Source organism: Ahaetulla prasina, chromosome 1 (genome assembly GCF_028640845.1).
Source record: "Ahaetulla prasina isolate Xishuangbanna chromosome 1, ASM2864084v1, whole genome shotgun sequence".
Classification (NCBI taxonomy): Eukaryota; Metazoa; Chordata; class Lepidosauria; order Squamata; family Colubridae; genus Ahaetulla; species Ahaetulla prasina.
In genome coordinates this window covers 182,552,475-182,574,718 of record NC_080539.1, presented here as the reverse complement: position 1 = coordinate 182,574,718, position 22,244 = coordinate 182,552,475, and the positions used below count along the sequence as shown (strand labels likewise).

General features: G+C 35.6%; 3 protein-coding genes across 10 annotated transcripts in view; 2 read left to right on the top strand and 1 right to left on the bottom strand.

Moving 5' to 3' along the window:
• Positions 1 to 5,567, top strand: part of LOC131198818 (RCC1 and BTB domain-containing protein 2-like) — a 51,665-nt gene extending 46,098 nt beyond the window's left edge. The window contains exon 13 of the mRNA XM_058183942.1: positions 5,227 to 5,567. Coding sequence (XP_058039925.1) covers positions 5,227 to 5,352 — 126 coding nt within the window. The 3' untranslated portion in view covers positions 5,353 to 5,567. The remainder of the gene's footprint in view (positions 1 to 5,226) is intronic.
• The window catches only part of RB1 (RB transcriptional corepressor 1), a 74,548-nt gene that overhangs the window by 5,403 nt on the left and 46,901 nt on the right, over positions 1 to 22,244 (bottom strand). Inside the window, exons 14-24 of one of the 8 annotated variants that reach the window (XM_058183842.1) lie at positions 22,169 to 22,225; positions 22,049 to 22,080; positions 21,855 to 21,931; positions 21,454 to 21,656; positions 7,493 to 7,611; positions 6,550 to 6,689; positions 5,575 to 5,720; positions 4,611 to 4,715; positions 4,043 to 4,156; positions 3,786 to 3,952; positions 1,628 to 1,658 (exon numbers count right to left, since the gene is read on the bottom strand). In XM_058183842.1, the coding sequence (XP_058039825.1) occupies positions 1,628 to 1,658; positions 3,786 to 3,952; positions 4,043 to 4,156; positions 4,611 to 4,715; positions 5,575 to 5,720; positions 6,550 to 6,689; positions 7,493 to 7,611; positions 21,454 to 21,656; positions 21,855 to 21,931; positions 22,049 to 22,080; positions 22,169 to 22,225 (1,191 nt within the window). Of the gene's footprint in view, positions 1 to 1,627; positions 1,659 to 3,785; positions 3,953 to 4,042; positions 4,157 to 4,610; positions 4,716 to 5,574; positions 5,721 to 6,549; positions 6,690 to 6,796; positions 6,864 to 7,492; positions 7,612 to 12,279; positions 12,434 to 13,472; positions 13,587 to 14,629; positions 16,615 to 21,453; positions 21,657 to 21,854; positions 21,932 to 22,048; positions 22,081 to 22,168; positions 22,226 to 22,244 lie in introns of those variants that run through there. The other 7 variants (XM_058183850.1, XM_058183875.1, XM_058183893.1 and 4 more) reach the window with 7 other exon arrangements.
• On the top strand, positions 12,930 to 14,184 carry LPAR6 (lysophosphatidic acid receptor 6). The gene has a single exon (XM_058184214.1). It carries the CDS (start codon positions 12,930 to 12,932, stop codon positions 13,953 to 13,955), a length of 1,026 nt encoding a protein of 341 aa, XP_058040197.1. The 3' UTR covers positions 13,956 to 14,184.

Here is a 22,244-nt window from a genome sequence, read left to right as displayed (position 1 = left end):
ATAATTCAAAGAGTTTTGTCAATGGAGGTGTTATGCAACATCTGGAATCGGATAGCACTCCCACAAATGCAACTCAAAAATGGATCAGATATGTAGATAACACCTTCACCATAATGAAAAAAGGTCAATTAGACAACACCCATAAAACCATCAACATCTTTAAATAAATCCAATTCACGGGGGAAAAAGAAAACGTAAGGAAAGAAAGAACGCAACCAAGCTCAGAGAACATCAAGAAACCTTTGTTTCAATCCTGAACTGTAAATATTCTCCTTTATTGACATGCACTTTGATGGCCACAAAATATTTGGGCTCCAATTCCTCTGGAGGTGAATTGACATTGCTAATGAGGGCAGTTGTCATCCCTCTGAAGGAAGCAAGATAAAGAAAGAGAAGCAGCAGGGATTCCAGGAACGGCCTTTACTGTTCCAGAGTAGGATAACCAGAACCTGGAAAGCCTGTCAAGAGGTTCTCTTTGCCTCATCTCATATTACAATAAAACTGAGACGGTATTATCTTGAGTTTCTTTCTCACACTTTCCACTTTCTCAGGACAATTTCCATTTTCCCTTCCTCAAAGCCAGATCTACAATCTTTTGTACCATTACCTATGGTTCTGTTTGAACCCTTTTCTTACTAATGAATGTCTGTTCCTTACTAATAGTTGGGAATAAAACCTATCTGGTAATTCTGGAACAGAAAAACAGGCAAGAGGAAACCTAGTGTCATGGGGCCATTGGAGCCTGATTCGGTGGAAGAGGTGGAATTGGGACCGTCCGACGGGGACGACATGTTTGAAGAGGCCTGGGACTCAGGATAATGCTGTCCCAGACCCCTCAGGCAGTGTGTGTGTGTGTGTATGTGGGTGGGTGTCAACCAGCTATCTGCACTCATATACACAGGGGAGGATCGGGTGCTGATAGGCAGCAGATCCCTTCTGATAAGGCTACCCTCTGCCCTCCCCCCCCACCCCCACCCCCCGGATCCAAGGGCACGGAGAGCAGAGCATAGGCAAGCTCGGAGAAGGGCTGTGAGGCTACTCCATAGAAGGTTGCCTCCCTCCTCTCACAAGGAACACCTGGAGTGGATTGACTTAAGGAGAAGCCACAGGGATTTAGTCTTTGCCAGGACCAATTGTTTGTTTTGGCTTACACTTCCCCGGCCTTGACTCATGCCTTTTGCCTTTGCCCTGAGGACTGCCTTTTGTCTCGCACCTTGATTTTGCCTTGTGGAGTAGTGTGTCTCGTGAACTCGCTTAGCTGGATGGACTCTTGGGACCCTGGAACTCACCCTGTGAGTGTGCTCCTACTCTGTGGACTTTCTTTGTTATATATGGGCTGTTGTTTGGGGAAGAGAGGGTGGCTGCTTCAGGGTAGCGTGGGGTCGTTGGAGGGCTGTTTGTTGGAACATTTACTTATAGCAATAAAGGACTCTCTAGAGGCCAGCTTTGCCTTGACCATCTGGGTCATAACACATTGCGTCTTGTTTTTTCTTCCAGTGTCAACTATGACTTTCAATTACTTTTCATCAAAAAAATATCAGGAGAAACATAAAACCTCAGCTGTATGTAGAGCAAACCCCAATACAATATATTTAATTTAAATAATTACTCAAAACAAGAAACTTACCCCAAAGGATTCACCAATTGAAACCAATATTCTATAGGACAAGATAAAAGAAAAAGTATTTAATCTTTTTTCTAGAAATGATGTCTGAGACTACACACTACATAGACATAAAAGCTATATTAATATAAAGCAATTTATATAATATTGTCCAGTGTTTTCAGGAAAATAAGACTGGGTCTTATTTTCTTTGGGGGCCCAAAATAAGCACTAGGCCTTATTTTCGGGGGTGCCTTATTCCACCCCCACCCCCATGTATGCATAGAAGAAGCCCACTTCTTCTGCTTGCTCATGGCGGGGCAGGAGGCCGTGCAGTGTGCCAGTGCCACCACTGCAAGGGAGGGTGGTGGAGCTGCCCCATTGGCTTATCTCAGGGCCTACGCAGTCAGTCCATCCACGCCCCAACATCTGCTTCACATCTTGGCTGTGGCACCAGCACATCACTCAGCCTCTCGCAATGAAGTGGGTCAGCAGCCACGTGGGCTCCTGCACATTGCTGTTGGTGCTGCCGTCGCAAGGCAGGTGTCGGGGCGTGGATGGCCTGGCTGTGGAGGCCCTGAGATATGCCGATGTGGGGTGCATGGAGCAGCTCCAGCCCGCCTCACAGCCAAGGCACCGCAAGCAACCAGCCAGCTGTGCAGGCTCTTAAGTAGGGCTTATTTTGGCGATAGGGTTTATTTTTGGGGGGGAAACAGATATATAGATAATATTAATATCTATCTTACAAATTCCCAGTGCCAAAACAGGATCCACTTTCTGAAAACAGAAAAGGCAAAAAGAAATATTTTAAAAAGGAGCCTCACTCATTAGATTTTGATTATGCCAAAGTCAAAAGCCCATCCAGAAATTATTCAAACATGCAGATAAATTAATCTGGATTTGATGTTTGTCTCAATTTTTGGAGATTCATAAAGATAAATTTTGATCCAAATTTTTTTAGAGTAAATCATGATTCTTAGCTTGAGATGGAATAGATACCTTTCTCTGACAATAAATCTAAAATGGTAATTCTAAATACTCAAATCATATTCATGAGGCATAACCTTTAAACATAATTGTACCTTTCTTCGCAATAATAATCAGAAAAATACATGGAAGTTCTGTGAAACAGTCTTCTCATTCATGTTTTGCCACACATGTAGTTTCTAGGAAAATATTCAAGCCTCCACCAGGTTTTACTAGAAGGATACTTTGGGAATGTAGGGGTCCATAAATTTAAAGGTGCTTTAAAATAAGCTTCCCTGGTCAGTCAGTAAGTTTATCTACCAGAATGCCCTAAAACCTGCCCAGAAGCAGCCAGCTTAAACTGGGTGGGAAGCACTTGCTCATTTACACAATTTTTGCAGAGGGGGAAGGGCAGATTCCCTTTCAAACAACTGTGCCATCTTCTTTGCCCCCATTTGGTGCCCTAAAGTTTTTCTAGCCCTGTTGAGTACTGTCATATTAGCATTAGGACAGTGCAGCTCTGTTTTTAATTTCTTTGGGGCAGGCTCTCTTTCAGCCCAGTGTTAATGTGTTTCTTTGACCACTATTTTCACTGCATCTTTCCAGAAAAACTATTTTACAATAAAATATGGGTAAAAAACAGCAGCAAAACAAGGGATTGCTAGTTGATGGAAACTGGATCCCCACCTGATCAAGAAAAGGGCGTTGCTGTTCACATCAGCAATTGAGGCCTGCTACGTGAATGTCAGAGCGACAAAATAGCAATTACTAGCAAGCAGCAGGGATGGCAGTAAGGAGGCCAAGGGGAGAACAGAGGGAAAGGAGGATAGAACCGATCATTCCTCCCAATTAGCTATTTGAACCTATGGTTCCCTTGGCCTCATTAGGTGTCCCCCCATAGACAGCTCAAGATGAAAAGTCCACATGAGGCTCTATTAGCTCATTGACAAATATATTAAAGTTTAGGAAACTATGAATGCCATTCACATGACATCCAGAATGTCTATATAGAATATATAGAGAATTTATGGGAGCAAGGTTTCTTTTTGAGGATGAGGGTGTGCAGATTGTACAAACAACTTTTTATGTCTAATCAAATAGATATTTCCTATAATGGAAGAAGAGCAGAATGTTATCACTTCTATTAAAATTGAAAAATATCTATCCAGCTTAGGTTGGTGTTTGATTTAGTTGCTTAAAGGAATAATTTACTAACCTTGTTCTGGGTGTCATTTTTGTGGGTGACAATAGCCCTTCAGAAAATTTGCTGGGATTCTTCAAAGGTGAGACATAGATGTTATTTCCAGCAGAAACACGTAAAGGAGAATTAGAAAACTTATAAGGGCTCTGTAGAATGTGAGGAATGGGTGTTAATGTTGGAGGCTGGAAGATGAAATTTTAAATTAGCGCTATGGGGCTTTGTCAATTTTTATTGAGAAATATTCATTAGAGGATATACGCATAATTACTTACCCTATTGGAAGCATATTGCAAAATATTAGTTTTCAGTCTTTGCATAAATACCATGTTGTAGAAGACTATAATGGAATCGTATTGTCCTTCCCTGATCAAAACACACTTGAATGTCTAGACGAAATTGATTAGAAATTTAAGCATCAGTCCTATATAATGATTTCTTCCAATAGCTATATCTGTTTGTAACATCTGTTATACTTAATTTGTACAGGATTTTCCTTCTTTGGAAAATTCTTATGCTCACACTTCCTCCCCCAACAATGTTAGCTTCCTTAATTTGAGGATGACTTATTCAGAAAATGTTTGGTCCTGAATGAATTAAAAATATAATGAATAATCAACGTTCAGTGAATTTCACCTTTTTAAAAAAATCATCCTTTTCAAATTTAGACAGGTGGTATACTGAATAAAATATGAGGGAAGTATTTTTAACTGGCATTTCATGCTTGGATATAGTGATATAATAATTAATGTTGACATTATGCTTAGTTTTTGACCACATATTCATTTGGAATTTTGAGAACATGTTATTTTAATACAAAAAATGCTAAAAAATGTCCCATACCTCTTGATTTGCATTGTTGAGTTCCTTGTATGCTGTCACAATAGTTTTAAACCTGAGATCAATATTCTTCACCTTACATATGCCATACATGGAACACATCATAATCTGTTTAAATGCAGAGAGGAGCCATCACAACTTGTCATTAAAGAAAGTTCAGCCCCAACTTTTCAGGCATGGAAAAAGCTTTGAGACCTTAGCTACTGGAGCACTCATTTAATTTTTAAAATATGTAAAGTTTATTTAAACAATTGAAATAACAAACATAACAAGATAATACAATCATAAGAATAATAAAGCTATGAAATATTAAATACCATTTTAACAAAAAAAACCAAAATCCTTTATACACTGTACTCCAAAATAATTGGGGCACCAGCCTGAGAAAGGTTCATGTAGATATTTAAGATGAGAAATAGATAAACACCAATTTTATGCCAAACATGGGAATGATATTGAATCCTTTACTTCCTAAACTTACCACTCTAAATAGGGATACTAGCTTTCAATGATAAATAATCCTTAAGGAATATAATGGACTCATACTCCCTCTAATCTTGTCTTTCCATTTGTGTGTTACTGCTTGTTTGGCCATGTCATGTGGGGCAATTCACTGAAGAAAGCAATTATGTTTGGAAGAGTTAGCGGTAAAAGGAAACCTGGCTGTCAAAGAATATGGTGGCTGGACACCATCAAAGCTGTCAGCAGCCAAAGCACAAGAATGCTCAAAGTAGAACAAGATTGAAAGATGTGGAGAGACCTGGCCCACAGAACTGCCAAGAGTCGGACATGACTGAAAGGATAATGGTATCATTTGTTTTTGCTTGCCTATCATCAACTTTCTCATAGGCTTAAGGCAATGTAATGTAACATAATGTTATGTAAAATTGCCATTGTTTGAGCATGGAAAAATCTAAATTAAAAAAAAGTAAAAGAGTAAATAAGCCCATCCAGTTAAATGTATTACCTGGTCTAAGTGTCTGTCTTTCATCAGATCATATTCATTTTGCAGTGTGTGATGAAAAAGGGTCCATATCAAATGTTCAAGTTCAGGATGGTCAGGCAGAAGACGCAAACATAAATTATTTAATCGTCTATAAGCCAAGCAATACACTGGAGGAGAGATTTGTTTATAAATTACAAACAAGGTCAAATCTATATTTATATTTATAGAGACACAGGGAGATAATGTAATATAATGTACAGAATATATTTAAGAGTTTACTCCAGAAATGTAACAAGGTGTATGTGTTATTTTAATCACAGCAAAAATTATATTGGCCTGTACAAAGTCAGCATATTTATTGAAAGACTCTCACTTTTGAGAATGGTATAGAAGCTCTTCTTTTCTAATAACTCTGCTGTGATTTCAGCAGAAGTGTTTTTAGTAATCTGAAATCATTGCTTGAATTTGTAGAAACATATTAGGAATTAGTAAAATATAATAATAAAATGATGTTTTAATTTGGTAAAACTCTATATTTAAGAAAATTGTCCGACTCATATGTCATGGACAAGTAATTATAGAAGATATCAAGAAATGCATTAAAATATTTAAGAAATATTGATAATTTACATAATGCTGCAATTAAAATATACTTCAGGACTATTTTTAAATTACAAAAAAGTTGGTGATAAAGAGAGGCAATGGATTGAAACATCCCTTAAATATCTGTTCTGTCTCCAGTCCTTCCTTCCCTCCAGCCAGAAGAGGCTTTTGCCAGGCAAAAAAGACTGGCGCAGGAGACTTCCCTGTGCAGTTGGCTCATCTGCCCCCTCACCTGCAGGAGTGTCCAAACCTGGCAACTTTAAGACTGGTGGACCTCAATTCCTAGAATTCTGAGAGTTGAGGTCCACTAGTTTTAAAGTTGCCAAGATTAGACACCCCAATCTAAATTCAACAAGAGATAATGTTGAAAAGTAGCTTTTAAAATCCACCTACCTTTTTTATAGAAATATGACAAAGAAATTGATTTATGAGGTTTCTGAGACTGATTTAACCCTGCAGCCTGTGACTCTGGAGAAGAATATACAAAAGTGGAAGAAACTTTTTTCTTAGGAGACTTCGTAGGAGAGAGGTACCTAAAAAAAAAAGGAAACAGACACACAGAATAAAAAGGGTAATTAAGGTAATGATATTCTAGACCACAAGCCTAATTTTCAAAGCGACTGAGTATAAGGTGGGCTACCTCTTCCATTAATTGCTTTCCAATCCAGCTCTCAGTGACTGTTACAAATAAGGCACAGCTCACATAGCTAGAAAAATTGCAGACAAAACATTAGACTGGATCTATTTCCTGCTGCACCTTGTCTGTTTACTGTCTTAACCTGCTTACATTTTAATTCAAGTGTTTTAACTTGCATTTGCTGTAAACTTCCTTAGATGCCATTATGTCTCAAAGACAGTAATATACAGAATAAAAGAGCAGAAAGTAGCACTGTTCAAACGGATAAAAGGATGGTCAAGGATGGTGCAAAGTGCAAAATACAGAATCATGGATTTAAACTGCAGGCTATGGGGGAAGCAGACCGACAAAAACAGTCTTGCATTATCAAAAAGCCTGTATTATAACAATGCCTGCCTGCCCCACAAAAGCAAAGCTTGCAACACAACAGCAGAATGCTACTTTGACAAAATTATCAATTACTGAAGCTTATGATTACAAGAAAACAAATGAGTGAATATTAGGGAAATTCTTAAGAAAAAGTACCACTTGACAATGGTAACAGTTACCCAGAGAGGTAGCAAACTTCAGTTACCTGCTGCATTATGTTCAAGCAGATGCTACACAACCATCTATCAACAAGTTTTTAATCTGGATTCCCATAGAGGGTAGTTCTGTATGAAAGTGGAAAGTATTTCCTTTGAGGACCATCTTACTTACAAATCTGCAGCACTGTGATTATGTTGAAGAGGCTGAGTAAAATAGTTGGCAGGTTCGGGCTCATCAGCCTGCCCCTCTCGATCTTTGGACTGCTTTATCAGTTCAAATAATGGTGAATTCTAAAAGACACCAAACAATAATTACATTTCTTATTTAAATTGTTCTTACTCATCACACAATAGTCTATCTTAGAAGTGCCATCTATGACTACTCAGAATGGAAGGTAATTTTCATATATGTTTCAAACATTTGTCAATACAGCTTTTAACAGCAAGAAATTTAGCAACCATAATACTTATATATGAAGTATATATGCATACAGAAAGCTGCATGTTAAGTTATTTAAATAATTACATTAGTAAATCACAAATTATGAAATATATGAAGAAACCAATGAGATATAATAAGCATACAGAAATTTCATACTATTCTGTTTTATTTTAATTTGTGTCACAAATAAGCCTGACTTCCACATTAATAATACCATGTAAAAATGTGCTATACAGAGTCCCAATAAGGCTCAATTCTATAAGTTTATAATATTAGATGGACAGGCCTTCTAAATCTTGCACTGCCAATTCTGGATGCCAATGAAAAAAGTACAGTGCAATTTGGCTATCCACAATGGAAGCGATGATTCACCCAAATAATTTAGATTTGAATAAAATGCTAAAATATAAAGATCTATTAGATATTCATGGAAAACTAAAAACACTACAGGACCTCCAAGAACAAGGACCACGGGTTGACTGGTGGGCCTATCTTCAGTTACAAAATCGATATAAACAAGATATAAAAGAATATGGAATATATCTTAAACCACAGCAATTAGATAAAATTTTATTAGGGCCAGACAAAAAAAATATTACCCAAATTTATAAATACTTGCTAGAAGTAGAATTGGAAGAAGAAGTAGTGAAAGGACATATGATTGCATGGGGCCAAAATATTGGACATAATATAAATTTATCAGATTGGGAGAAAATATGGAACAGAAATTATAAATTAACAAAATCAGCAGCATACAAAGAAAATGCATATAAAATGTTCTACAGGTGGCACCTGCCCCCTTTGAGACTAGCGAAAATGTATCCCAAAATGTCTCCCATATGCTGGAAATGTATAAATAAAGATGGAACATATTACCATATGTGGTGGTCCTGCCCCGAATCACGTAAATATTGGTTAAAAATTAAAAAGTGGCTACAAGAAATTACGAATGAACAATTGGATCTAGAACCCGAACTTTTTTTATTGGGGATTTTTAAAAAAAAATACTTGAAGAGTATAAAATATTTAATACTACATATATTAACTGCTGCTAGGATGGCCTTTGCTCAATGTTGGAAACAGCCATGTGTGCCCTCAGAGAGACTTATTATACAAAAGATTATGAATTGCGCAGAAATGGACAAACTAACTCTGAGTCTGAAGGGTAAAGAGACATCAGTATTTTATGGTATATGGGAACGGTGGTATGGATGGATGGAAAGGAGATAGGAATATTCAGTTACTAAGCATAATCAATAGATAAAATAAGAATACAAATATGTAGAATTTAATGTTTGTCATTATTGCACGGATTATTGTCAGATGAAAAACACCACAAATAGCTGTTAAATGATATAAGCTTTTCTTTTTCCTTTTTTTATGCTTTTAATGTAAAAAAGTTCAATAAAGTATATTAAAAAAAAAAAAAAGTACAGTGCTGCAGAGTACCACAGTAGTATCCAAGTACTGAAATTTCCTACAGGTCTCTTATTCAAGTATTATATAGGTATGATTCAAAGGAATACTTCTTATTTATCCCTGGAATGAAAATAAGGCTAATATGTAGTAAATAAGAAATATGTAGTAAAACAATTCCCAAATATCATACATTAGAATAACAATATTGCACAACGTTACCAAAAAGGCAAGCTGTGATATAAACTTTTTCAAAATGTTGTTAAGAACTAAGCATGCTCAGGGGTGATGAAAAATTCTCTAAAAGTTGGGAAGGAAGCAAAATCATAGCTGAAATGGAATGAAATAACCTCGAGGCTCATTGAATTGTTTACCTCAATTATCAATATTTGATTTAAAAACAAGTAGCTTTTATTATTTCTAGCTTAAGTCATCGTACTATGGAGGCTCCCAAAATTAAACTATTTATTCTGTTAGAAATTTTGCAAATAACTTATTCTTTTGTTAAGAAGCAAATATGAGAGATTATATGCAGAGTGAAATGGGTATATTAAAGTACTTAAAAAGTGCAACCAATTTACACTATTCTTTCCAACTTTGTACACAGAAATTCATTTATATTAAGTAATAGTGCAAGTTTCTTTATTCTCTATAGGTCAACTTTTGTGATATACGACAACTAGTTTTTTTTAAGTTTTATTAAATATACAATTTAAAAACATTAGACATGGTGCGACTAGTCTGATACATACTTTTCTAACACTTTTTTTTTGTGTAGCTTACAATATAACATCATACTTATTCTGTATATACTTTTTTTGTACATTCAATCATCCTCCAATTACATACATATTCCCTTCATATCTGTTCGAATCCCATCTACTCCTTTCTACTAATTCTTATAATATTTTATTTATTTTCCCCCCTACTTTTCACTTTGTTTCTAATTCTCTATCCCTACATTCCTCCTTTTCTCTAGCCATTTATAAAACATATTCCAGGTTTCATATTTAATTCCAATTCATCTTTATCTTTGACTCCATTGTTAACCTGTCCATTTCTGCACAGGTCAATATTTTATTGATTATTTCTGCCTCCTGTGGATTCTCTCTGAATTTCCACTTTTGTGCAAATATCAACCTCGCTGCCGTTAATATGTGTACCATAAGGTATATTTCTTCTCTTTTGTAATTATCCCTTACTATACTCAGAAGGAAGAATTCTGACACATATCTATCGTCTGGTTTAACATCTATTCTAGCCACTGTTTTATTTGGAGCCAAAAGTCCTTAGTTTTCGGGCATCCCCACCACATAAGGTGCTTAGTGTTGCTATACATTTCCAACATTTCGGGGAGCAGTTTTTGCATATCTTGGCCAGTCTTGTGGGTGGGAGATGCCCTATAAAATATCCTGTATTGATTTTCTTTGTATGCCGTGGCACAACAACTAGTTGAATAATCAAAACTAACAGAATAGTGACAGAGCATGACACACACAGAACCTCTTCAGAAATGCTGTAGTACAAGTTCTCAAAGTAGGCAAACTGCATTATCCTGAGTCTTTGTCTAGAATTTTTAAAATATAATAATGAAACAGTAAAAAGCGGCACCCAAGTAAACCAGTATCTATACAAAGATGTTACTTTTCTGGAGGAAAACCCCCATCTACTATTACCTAAAGATAAGTGTGCATTATTTTTTTAGGAATTCATTTACACATTGATTTCAGCATTTCCTCAGAAGTTTTAAAAGATAATAGCATGTTTACAGAAAATGCCATATCAATTCTTCTTAAGTGAGATATAGCACAATTCCACCATTAAGTGGCGCTTGGCTATAAGTTTCATAAATGAATTTTAAAGTGGCACATACATACATCTATAGTATTTATGATCAAAGACAAATTTATAAAACACGTAAAATCTAACAAGAGTCCTTTCCATCCAATGTATGATCAATAAGCTGTTGTCATATTTTCTGAATGGTCACACAAGAAATAAGATGCCATAAAATTCATATAAATTCACTTGATCTGCCCAGATAATCCAGCTCTATAGAGCTGAACTTTAAAGGAACGTTACTAAGCAGAGCCACACCCTACATCTAGGACTTTGTACCTTTTTTCACTTTTATCTAGGGAAAATATTTAGATAATCACATTTGTACATAAAGTTAAATATATTAAATTCTGTCCCACAGCATTAAGCATCCTACATTTAGTTACATATACATGTATAGAAAATCAAGGTGAAACATTAATTAAGGCTTTCATGAAATAAAGACTGGTTTTAAATTAGCTCAACTCCAAAGCTCATTTGAATCAACAAGGAAAGTCTAGCTCAGAAAATACAGCAGTTTAATGCAAAAAAATAAAAGTGTTTTGAAAAATCTGTAAGAGCACAGCACAGCAAAAATATTCTTATTTACAGACTGGCGGGGATGGTGATGGGCGCAGGCAAACGCTGCCTGCATATGGCTGGTGCTGGGAGGAAGAAACAGGCAAATGCTGCTTGCACGCTACTCCAGGGGGCCGAAGGGGGGGGGGCAGACAAACGCTGTCGCAGCTCTTGGCAGTTGGGGTATTGAAAGGTGGCAGTGTATAGTGGGGTGGGGGGACAGCCAAACTGCCCATTTGGCAGCAAACAGGCAGGGGCAGGGGGAAAGGCAGCAACCAAACTACCAGTTAGGCATCAGGCCACAGTCCAAGTGTAGAGGCAATGGTGGGGGTGGGAAGGGGGTAAAAATAGGAAGCCAGAGGCCCATTGGCCAGGGAGAATCGCCAGACCAGCGGAGGAGGAAAGCTGGCTGTAAATGGGCTGAGGCAGGTGGCGGGAGGTGAAGGAGGCGCAGCCAAGGGTGGGAAGGTCCCATTCCGTTCTTCATTGCATGAATGTGGCAAATATGCCTTTACAACAAGCTTTAAATAATGTACATGTATTAGGTTTACTACAGAAACGCACTTATGTTTAAGACTAAGTGTCTCTAAAATAAGTTCAGTCTAGCAAAGATTTCATGAGAGTTAAAGAAGTTTTGATTATCATATTTATATGCATACTTTCTAATACCAATATTTGTGACTAAAATCTTTTCAACTAAACACCTTAAAGCAGAATTGAAAACTGAAACCTTTTGTAGCTCAGCCCCTTCTTCCTGTGATGTTATCATGTAAGTTGAGTAAGCATGGGTAGGGCTTTTTGTTTAATCTTCTCTGAAGACGGAAACGCATAATAGCAGAGTAGCATCTGAGGAGGGAGCTGAAATTCAGCAAGAAAGGACATGCTTCGGAATTTTATTCCATCGTACAGTTCAACGACAAGAAGATTGAAAACTGCAACACAGTGATGAAACCTGGACGTCTATTTTCCCAGGATTTCAAAGTTATTTAATTTAAATTTACAAAAGATTTATTTGTAATATTTTTTATTTCCAATATTTTTTTAGTGAATGAGAAGGAGCAATCTCAACATTTGAAGAAATTATATTTTGGATTTTAATTAATTTGAAGGACAATATTCCTTATTTCTGATTTACTACCGTCTAGATTTTTGAACATGAACAACTAATACTTTTGGAAGAAAGAAATGACACGTTGATAAGAACTGGCTTACTGAACTATGAAAATTTCAAATAATGTGGACCCAAGTGAAGGGAAAGACTAGATTTATAAACCATCTGAGGATTTACTACAGCTATAACAAAGGTACAGACTTACTGAGGACTTTTGTAATTATAAATAATTAAGTTGTCACTATGGTGGCAAATTCCAATTGTACTGTTCAAGACTCCTTTAAATATACTTTATATGGCTGTGTGTTTAGTATGGTATTTGTCCTTGGTTTAATATCAAACTGTGTTGCTATTTACATCTTTACGTGCACACTAAAAATCAGAAATGAAACTACAACTTACATGCTTAATTTAGCAATATCAGATCTCCTTTTTGTGTTTACATTACCATTCAGAATTTACTCTTTTGCATCAAAAGACTGGCCATTTGGAGATGTACTATGCAAGATTTCTGTCACACTGTTTTATACAAACATGTATGGGAGCATTTTGTTTTTAACCAGTATCAGTGTTGACCGTTTTTTAGCAATTGTATATCCATTTTGGTCAAAGACAATCAGAACAAAAAGAAATGCAAAGATCATCTGCGTTATAATTTGGATAATTGTGACAACAGGAAGCATACCAGCAAGCTTCTTTCAATCCACCAATGCTCGTGTTAGTACTGAAGGATGGACACACAATACATGTTTTGAACACTTTTCTGAAAAAACTTGGAAAACCTACCTTTCAAGAATTATTATTTTCATTGAAACTGTAGGCTTTTTTATTCCACTCATACTGAATGTGACATGCTCTGCAATAGTTATAAGGACATTAAATAAGCCAATTACACTGACCAGGAATAAATTAAGTAAAAAAAAAGTTCTACGAATGATACTTGTTCACTTACTGATTTTCTGTTTCTGTTTTGTTCCTTATAACATCACCCTAATATTTTATGCCCTCATGAGAACCCAAGCATGGATTAATTGTTCAATCGTTACTGCTGTTAGAGTTATGTATCCAATCACTCTTTGTATTGCTGTTTCAAACTGTTGTTTTGACCCTATAGTATATTATTTTATATCAAGCAGTATTCAAAATTCAATAAAAATGAAAACTTCATCAACTAGAAGACAGAGATTTTCTGATACTCAAGTTTCTGATACTCAAGTTCGATCCCAAGCATTAAAAGCAAGAGTACTGGACACTGAATCTACTATATAAATGGTGTTGACAGAGTTAGAAAATAGAATGTTTAACTATAAATATTCTTATTTTTTCTACAAATATAAATGGTTATATTGAATTTAAAAGTTGTGAATTTTTAAGCACTATTTTTAATTTGTAATATGCTGTTTCATGAAATTTATATTATCAAATTAGAAAAATATTTCATCTGTGTGGATTTAAAAGAAAATCTTTTTATTATTCAATATCTTAGGAAAAGGAGGTGTTATAATAAAGTTCTAATAGCTTTTCTTGTTATCCAATAAATTGTTTTCTTTCTATGTTACCAGTATCAATATTAACATAATTGACAATTTAATATTTTATTCAAAAGTAATTCACTATTGAAAAGACTGTTATAATAAATTCTACCAAGTAAAGAGAAATAGTTTATGGTGATTGTTTATGGTGATTGTTTACCAACTGAGCCTTGGTAAAATCTTGTTTATTTGAATTATGAAGTATTAAATATAACTTTCAACTATCACATGGAATTAACAAGTTCTAAGTGAGCTAATATTATCTCCAAATTTTTTGAGACAGTCGAAAAAAATTCTTCTGTGAATGAGAAAAAAATATTTGTATAGCCTTTGGACAGAATATTATGAGATTTTCAGATACATTTTTGGGATGTTAGTTAATTGCAGGAAAAAACTGGAATTATATTGTACCTTAGAAGAGGGATCCTCAACCTCTGGGCCATGGCTCACTACTGTGCTGTGGCCTATTCATAATTTAGCTACATGAGCGGCTGGCCGGAGCATGCATGCACGCAAATAGATTTCCATGAGCGACAGGCTGGGCAGTAATCGCGCATGCGCGCTGTCTGCCACTCGCACAAGTGGAGCTGCACATGCATATGCTGGCCTGCCACTCGCGCTATTCAGTCCCCCTCTTCCCCCCCAACCAGGCCGCCAAACCACAAAGGTTGGGGATCACTGACTAAGAAAGATACATAAATGTATCTTTCTAAATAGATAACTTGTGATATTTTTCAATTGTTTTAGCTAGTAATAATAGGGAACAATTAATACACTAAGTTCACAACATAAGATATTGTTCATTTACTTTTAGCTTAAAATATGAACCTAGCTATACAGGTAGTTCTCGACTTATGACAATTGACTCCAAAAATTTTGTTGCTAAGCAAGACAGTTAAAAAATTATAAAATGAGGTTTGGTTTTATGACCTTTCTTGCCACAGTAGTTAAGTGAATCACTGCAGTTGTTAAGTCAGTAACACAGTTGATAAATGAATCTGGCTTCCCTATAGACTTTGCTTGTTAGAGGTTGCAAAACACTGCAACCATCAAATACATGCCAGTTGCTAAGTGTCTGAATTTTGATTATGTGATGATGGGATGCCACAAAGGTGTAAAAAAGACAGTCATAAGTCACTTTTTCCAATGCTGTTGTAAACTTCAAATGGTCACTAAATGAATGGTTGTAAGTTGAGAACTACCTGTAGTGATATATGTATACAATTTATTTTGATTTATAAACTTCACAGCTTAGGTTTTTTGAGTACCTGACTAATTGTGGTTTATTGAGCAATCCGTACTTTTAAAAAAATTACACAACTGAGTAAACTATGGTGAAATTCCAATGTTTTCTTTTCTTCTGGTCTATACTTTACACATTTGTTATCTTTAATTTTACTGTTTAATTCTATTAGTCTTTAAAAGATAGATGTGAATGCTCAGATGGATTTTTATATATTGTGTTGGAGGTAACACATCCTTTAAATTGCACAATTTCACTTGGAAACTATCTTGAGCAGCCATTAATTTCTCAGCAACTTTTACCAGAAAAATAAACTACTTCACCTTAAATTACTGTACAGACCAATAATCAGTTGGTTTTATATTCTGTGATTTTAAAGGTTCAGTATCTTGCAGAAAGTTTTACAATAATCAAATCATAATCAAATTAATACTTGTATAGTAATAGTATAAAAAAAAGACTGTATCAGTAATATTGATAAGTAAAATTGGCACATAATTCTCAACTAGAGAAAGGTACTTCTGGCTATAATCAATATCAAAACTTAGTAAATTACAAATATATTAATAATCCTTATTCAAAAGCAAAATGTGCAAGAAATCATCTTCACTATAAAGCTATGACTAAGGCTGAGTACAGCATTCAAAACAGATGTTTCCAACATGTAGAAACACATGACTCTTTAATTAAATGAAGCAACAATTTTATTTACAAGGTCCACACAATTCTTTTGGAAGCTACACCCAATTGTCTCTGCATGTATGTGCATGCAAAGTCACTTCTCATTTAGGAGCAACTAGAGCATTCAACCTTAAGAGCTGGCCTCCAGCAATCTGCCATTTTAATTCCACATAACCCTCTGGGCCTCACAGGAACGTATTTCTTAGAAAATAAATATAGCAGATGGCAGTGAGCCAGACTTTACTCTGAAATATTTCTAGTTGCATGGTTATGGAAGGGGGTAGAGTAATTATAGCAAACTACCACAGGAAAACTTTGGGTTGGACAATGCTACAACTATGTTGTAGAAGTCACAATGTGTGTTTGTTTATATAAACATTAAGGTAGCTTCTGTAAGCAACTTTAATCATTCCTTGTTCTTTGTATTTTACTCATTATTTTTTTGGAGACTTTAGGATTCTAAATATGATTTTTTTTCCCTCTATGCATGTCAGGATTTTTTCCCCCTATGATTCAATTCATCAGAAACCCGGAACTTCTCCAGTTCATCATGCTGGTTGGGGAATTCTGGGAATTGAAAGTCCACCTATTTTAAAATTGCCAAGTTTGAGAAACACTGACTTAAAGCAAGTATTAAATTGTCTCTGCTAATAAGTATTATTACAAATTCTGAGCAGTATCTTGTAAATAACGTTCCAAAATATGCAGTCTAAATTAATTCATACTTGTGTTTTTTAATCTGTTATTCTAAAAAACTGATTTTTTTTCTCCGTATACAATAGCAGAAATTGAAATATTTAACATAAAGATAATTTCTATCTAACTTTCCATATGTCCATGTCCATTTAGATATATAAGATTATTTCACGCATATACACATACAAGCATTCACAAATTTATCATAAACTAGTTTCCCGCATTCTATTAATTTTAAGTCAGTTTTCTAGTAACTTTGCATCCTATTATCTGTGTTCATAGAGTTTTAATCCTTGTTTTATAATCGTCTTCTTCCAAATTGACTGACATAAGAACCACTTAAGGCAGTTTCACCACTAAGGCAGAACTAAAACGAGCTCCTGGCTTTCATGACTGACAAGAATATGATCTAATTCCGCACACGGTAATATCAAGAAGTTCAGATAGAGGAATGGCGTATCCTCAGAAAAATTAAAGAGGTAGTTGCAATATAAGTTGAAATCAAAGAGGAAAAAATTAAGAACTTTCAGAATAATTGTACTTGGTTAGCTATGGGAAACATGGTTTTCTATAACATTATCTTGCTGTTGAAGATTACTGCAGGTAGTCCCCAACTTACAACCACAATTAAACCCTAAATTGCTGTTTGCTAAGTGAGACATTTGTTAAGTGAGTTTTGTTCCATTTTACTACTTTTATTGCCACATATTGTTAAGTGAATCATTACCATTATGTTAGTAACATGGTTGTTAAGTGAATCTGGTTTCAGATTCAAGGAAAGTCAATGGGGAAGGTCACACAAGGTAATCCATGACCCCAAGAAACTGCAACCATCATAATATGAAGAAGAGGCCCATTACATGCCTGATTGCTTTTATCTGCATTTCTAACACAAAGGGAGTTGCAAGCCAACCATTCTTTGCAACCAAATTAACAGCAGAGCCTTTTCAAGCAAAGAGTGATGTATTGTACATCCCAAAGTGACTGAAAACACAGTAAAGACACTCTGAACTTATCGTCAGAAGTACAACAGATGTGTGTTTGCCGCCTTGAGTTACTTATAAAGTAATAAAGGCAGTTTAAAAATCTAATAAATAAATAAATACATAGTTAAATCATTTGGAGGGTTCTCCTTTTACACCTACCGCATACACCTTCTTTTCCTTTTACAGTACTGCTTGGACTTGGAGGAGGAGCAGTTGGCGGTATAAGGTTCTTTCTTTCCCCAAAGGAAGAAAATGGCAGAGACTGCTTGTCTCCAATTGCTTCAGCCCACCCATGCATTCCAGCAGAGTGGATGTCCTTTCGGGCCCCTCCATTGAATGTTGCCATCTTGTGAGACCTAGGAAGCATAACTTGCCATCCCCACCTACTAGGACAGCATCCCCCAGAGATAAAGGCAGAGTCTTGTCTCCTGGGATCCAGGAAAGTTCTGAAAGCCAGGAAAGTTCTGATCCCAGGCCTGGGGTTAATGTATTATTATTTGTCCAGGATCTTTGTCCTGTTTTTTATTATTATTATTTTGCTGTTTATTTGAGAGTAAGCTTTAGCATTCGGATCAAAATAACTGAAGGTTAGTGGGAAAATATGTCCTTGAAGAGTGAGGAGAAACCACCAGTAGAGCTACATGTAATCCATCTCCATTTGCTATCCTGGCCATTGTGGCTCAAGCTGTGATCAGGGGGACATTTTGGATTTAGAAAACAATAAAAGAAATGGGGACTGAAATATGAAAGCCTTAAGAATCCTTTCCACTGAGAAGCAAGCTTCTTTCTGGTCTTGTTTTGACTTTTGGCCTTTCCAAGGTGCAATTCCAAGGCGCACTAAATGTGCACAATTTCATGGCTATGGATCACCAGCAGCAAATAAAAAGCTGCCATGGGAAAATTATTTTTCTGCTCCAGTGAGTACAATATATCTTCCAAAGATAGGAAGGGCCTACTATGTTTGTAGGCAATTCGGGGGATGTGACAAATAGAATACCTATTTGATAGTAGGATGCTCTTGAAATTAAGAAACATTTGGATCACTCTTCTTGCTTCAGGGGGAATACCCTTGATAACTTTTTAGACTCAAGTCTAAAAATAGGGATATTTGTAAAATAGGAAAGGAACAGCAACAGCCAAGCATCTGAATTTTTATCACATGACCATGGGGATGCCACAATGGTCATAAGCGTAGAAATGGTCATAAGTTACTTTTTACAGTGCTGTTTAACTTTGAATCATCACTAAATGAACTGCTGTTAAGTCAAGGGCAAGATTCCTTTATTGCAAGAGGCTAATATGTAGAATTTTAATAGGGTCTAGTAACATGAAGATTCCTTATTTAATCTGTCCCATCATCTGATGTGAATACATTTAAGAACAAGATCACTACAGAAGATAGGCCTATATTTCTCAGCATCTTGGGCATTTAAAAAAGTAGGTAGGCATCTAATACTTAAAAGTTATATGAACTATAAATAAAATTAAGCTTTCCAAGATCTGTTGAAATATCTTACGAAACACTAAAAAAGAGAGCAACACCAAATGCTACTTATGTCCTTATGAAAGCTGAGAATGATCTTGATTAAATATTACAAATCAGTTTCTGGAAAAGGATGATTAAGTAGGCCAACACGGAAAAGAAACTTAAGTTAGGCTGATAGACTTGGGAGGTTTAGCAGCATTTGGTGGATGATTTTATCAATATAGTAGTAGCTAAGGATTAGTTACATAATTAAAAACACTTGTGAGTACAGCTAAAATCAGAAAATCTTGATATATTATATGGAAATCACTCAGATTCCATTTTTTGTTACTGCAGCTTTGATTAGAGTTAAAATGTTTGATCATCAGGACTATCTGAATGCATTTGGACTGAACACTTTCAGAAGTAATTAAACCCAGTATAAAATCTGTAAACCGAAAATTTGTAATACTGTTATTAGCATAAAAGTCTTTGAAAAGTAGACCAGCAGTCTCCAACTTTTCCAGTTTTGTGGACCAGTGTAGGGGGAGGAAAGAGGATGGTTTCATGGAAGCAGCAGGCAATCACATGCAGCTCCATTTACGCAAGCAGCTGGCACACGTGCGCATAGCTCACACAAATGGAGCTGCATGTGCATGCTCATCCACCGTGCTCATGCACCACTTCTGCAGCCTAGCTCTGAACAGGATGCAGCCCAGGGGTTGGGGACAGTAGACAGTATGGAAAGAGTAAGGTTTTATTTAATATTTGTTTGTTTGCTTGTTTGTTTAATCTTATTTACGTCTTAGGATCCAAGACTTCCAATCCTAATGCAAAATGCTGAATTTACCTTCTTAATCATTTGGTCCCCTTCCAAGTAAAACAGTCATCTTTTGACTGCTTTAGTGCTTAACTAGAAAGTGGAAAACTCATGCTTTGTCCTTCATTTAATGATGCTGGTCTATGACAAAAATGAAGATTTATTGATTTATTTCTTCCTTTAGTTTACAGGTAGTCCTCAACTTAAAACAGTTCATTTAGTGACCGTTCAAAGTTACAACGGCACTGAAAAAAGTGACTTATGACCATTTTTCACAGTTATAATCCTTGTAACATCCCTATAATCATGTGATCAAAATTCAGATGCTTCACAACTGGTTCATACTTATTATTGCAGTGTCGCAGGGTCATGTGATTACCTTTTCCAACTGTCTGACGAGCAAAGTCAATGGGAAGCCAGATTCACTTAACAACCGGGTAACTAATTAAACAACTGCAATGATTCACTTAATAACTATGGTAAGAAAGGTCATAAAGTGGGGCAAAACTCATTTAACAAATGCCTCACTTAACAAACACTTTGAGCTCAATTGTGATTGTAAGTTGAGGACTACCTATACTACTGTGTGGTAATACACCATGGTTCTGAAGCTGAACAAATAGAGAAACCAAGGTTCATTGCCCCCTTATTATTAGATAAGCAGAGATATTCTGTGTGTAAAAATAGGTGGAGGTGACCACAATTTTCATTTATCAATATTTAAACAACGCAATACCAATTTCTACGATTTTCAAAACAATACATTAAAATTAAAGAACAAAGCTTACATTTGATTTCTTTAGTCATGGTCTTTGAAATCTAATGAAGGTATTTTTATTTTCCCCCCATTTCATCCTTTTTAAATTCAAATTATATGTAATTGTCCGATAACAAAGACGGGGTAGAGGGAGTATGTACAGGCCATAGGTAAGATGCCCAAAGGAGACCAATACTGAACTGACAAGAAGCCCCTGAGACAAATATTTTTGCCCTGCTCAAGTTGCTACCTTTTTTTAATAATTCACTTCCAATTCACTCTAAGGAGCAGGTGCAAACCCAACTACTAATCTGTTTCCAAACACTGTAGAGAAGCAAAACTATTATAAAGAAATAGAAAATGCCTTGGAATGTAGATCTTCAAACTAGTCTTCACAATTTAAAAAGTATGTGTGTTCTACTGAGGAAATAGGTATCACTTCAACTCCTACTTCACTTGGATAATACGTTTATAAAATTGTCCTAATGTAAATTCAGAGATCACTCAATAAACTATACAATCAAAATAATTTTATGGAACACAGATGTACAATACCATGGTTATTATATGTTTAGAAAACAACTTACTGATTGCCATGCAAGCGATTCCATAATTTTGTGTTCACAGCCTTCTAGGTGTTTTATCATCTCTCTGGTCAAGCTTGGTTCTGCTTTAATGAAACTTTCGACAATCATGTATAATTCAAAGGCTTTCAAATCCAGGATGTTGATGATCCACGGAAAAGACAAGTCTGTCTCTACGTTCATGCTCTGTGAAGCATTTCTTGAAGCTTAGGAGAACACAACTGATTAATGTAGAGCAACAAAGTCATGTATAAAATTAGTTGTTACGGTGAGTTATTGCAAGACTTTACATTTAAAATAACATTTTAAAGATGGTAGATTCCCTATCACAGAAAATGCTTTGGGAAAAGAAGTTTGTCCCAGGAATGACTGCTTGATAATGCTTCTAGTTAATTTGAACTTACTGCCATATGTAGCCATGACTAGCTCAAGAGCACAAGCCAGAAGAGACATGTGGAAGACATCATTATTCAAAAGTTTGCTGTAAAAAAATAACATACCTCATTAACAATGACAAATTATATAATTTTTATCATATAAGCATTCTAAAACAGTTTTATAAAATAGAGATATCTAAAGAATATTTTAGTAAACATACCTGAAATTATGAACTGACAGACGTTTTTCTTCCTGTAACAGATATAACTCAAAATTTAGCCAAGCATTTTATAAAGCTAACATATAGAATATTATAAAAAATAATAGACTGAAAACATACCGACTTTAATAAGGATTCCATCACTCGATAGTATAACCTTACTCCAATTTTGTACCTCTGAAATAGCAAATAAAAT

Excerpts from the sequence above, each read along its gene's own strand:
- LPAR6 (XM_058184214.1), top strand. The coding sequence starts at position 12,930 with ATGGTGGCAAATTCCAATTGTACTGTTCAAGACTCCTTTAAATATACT.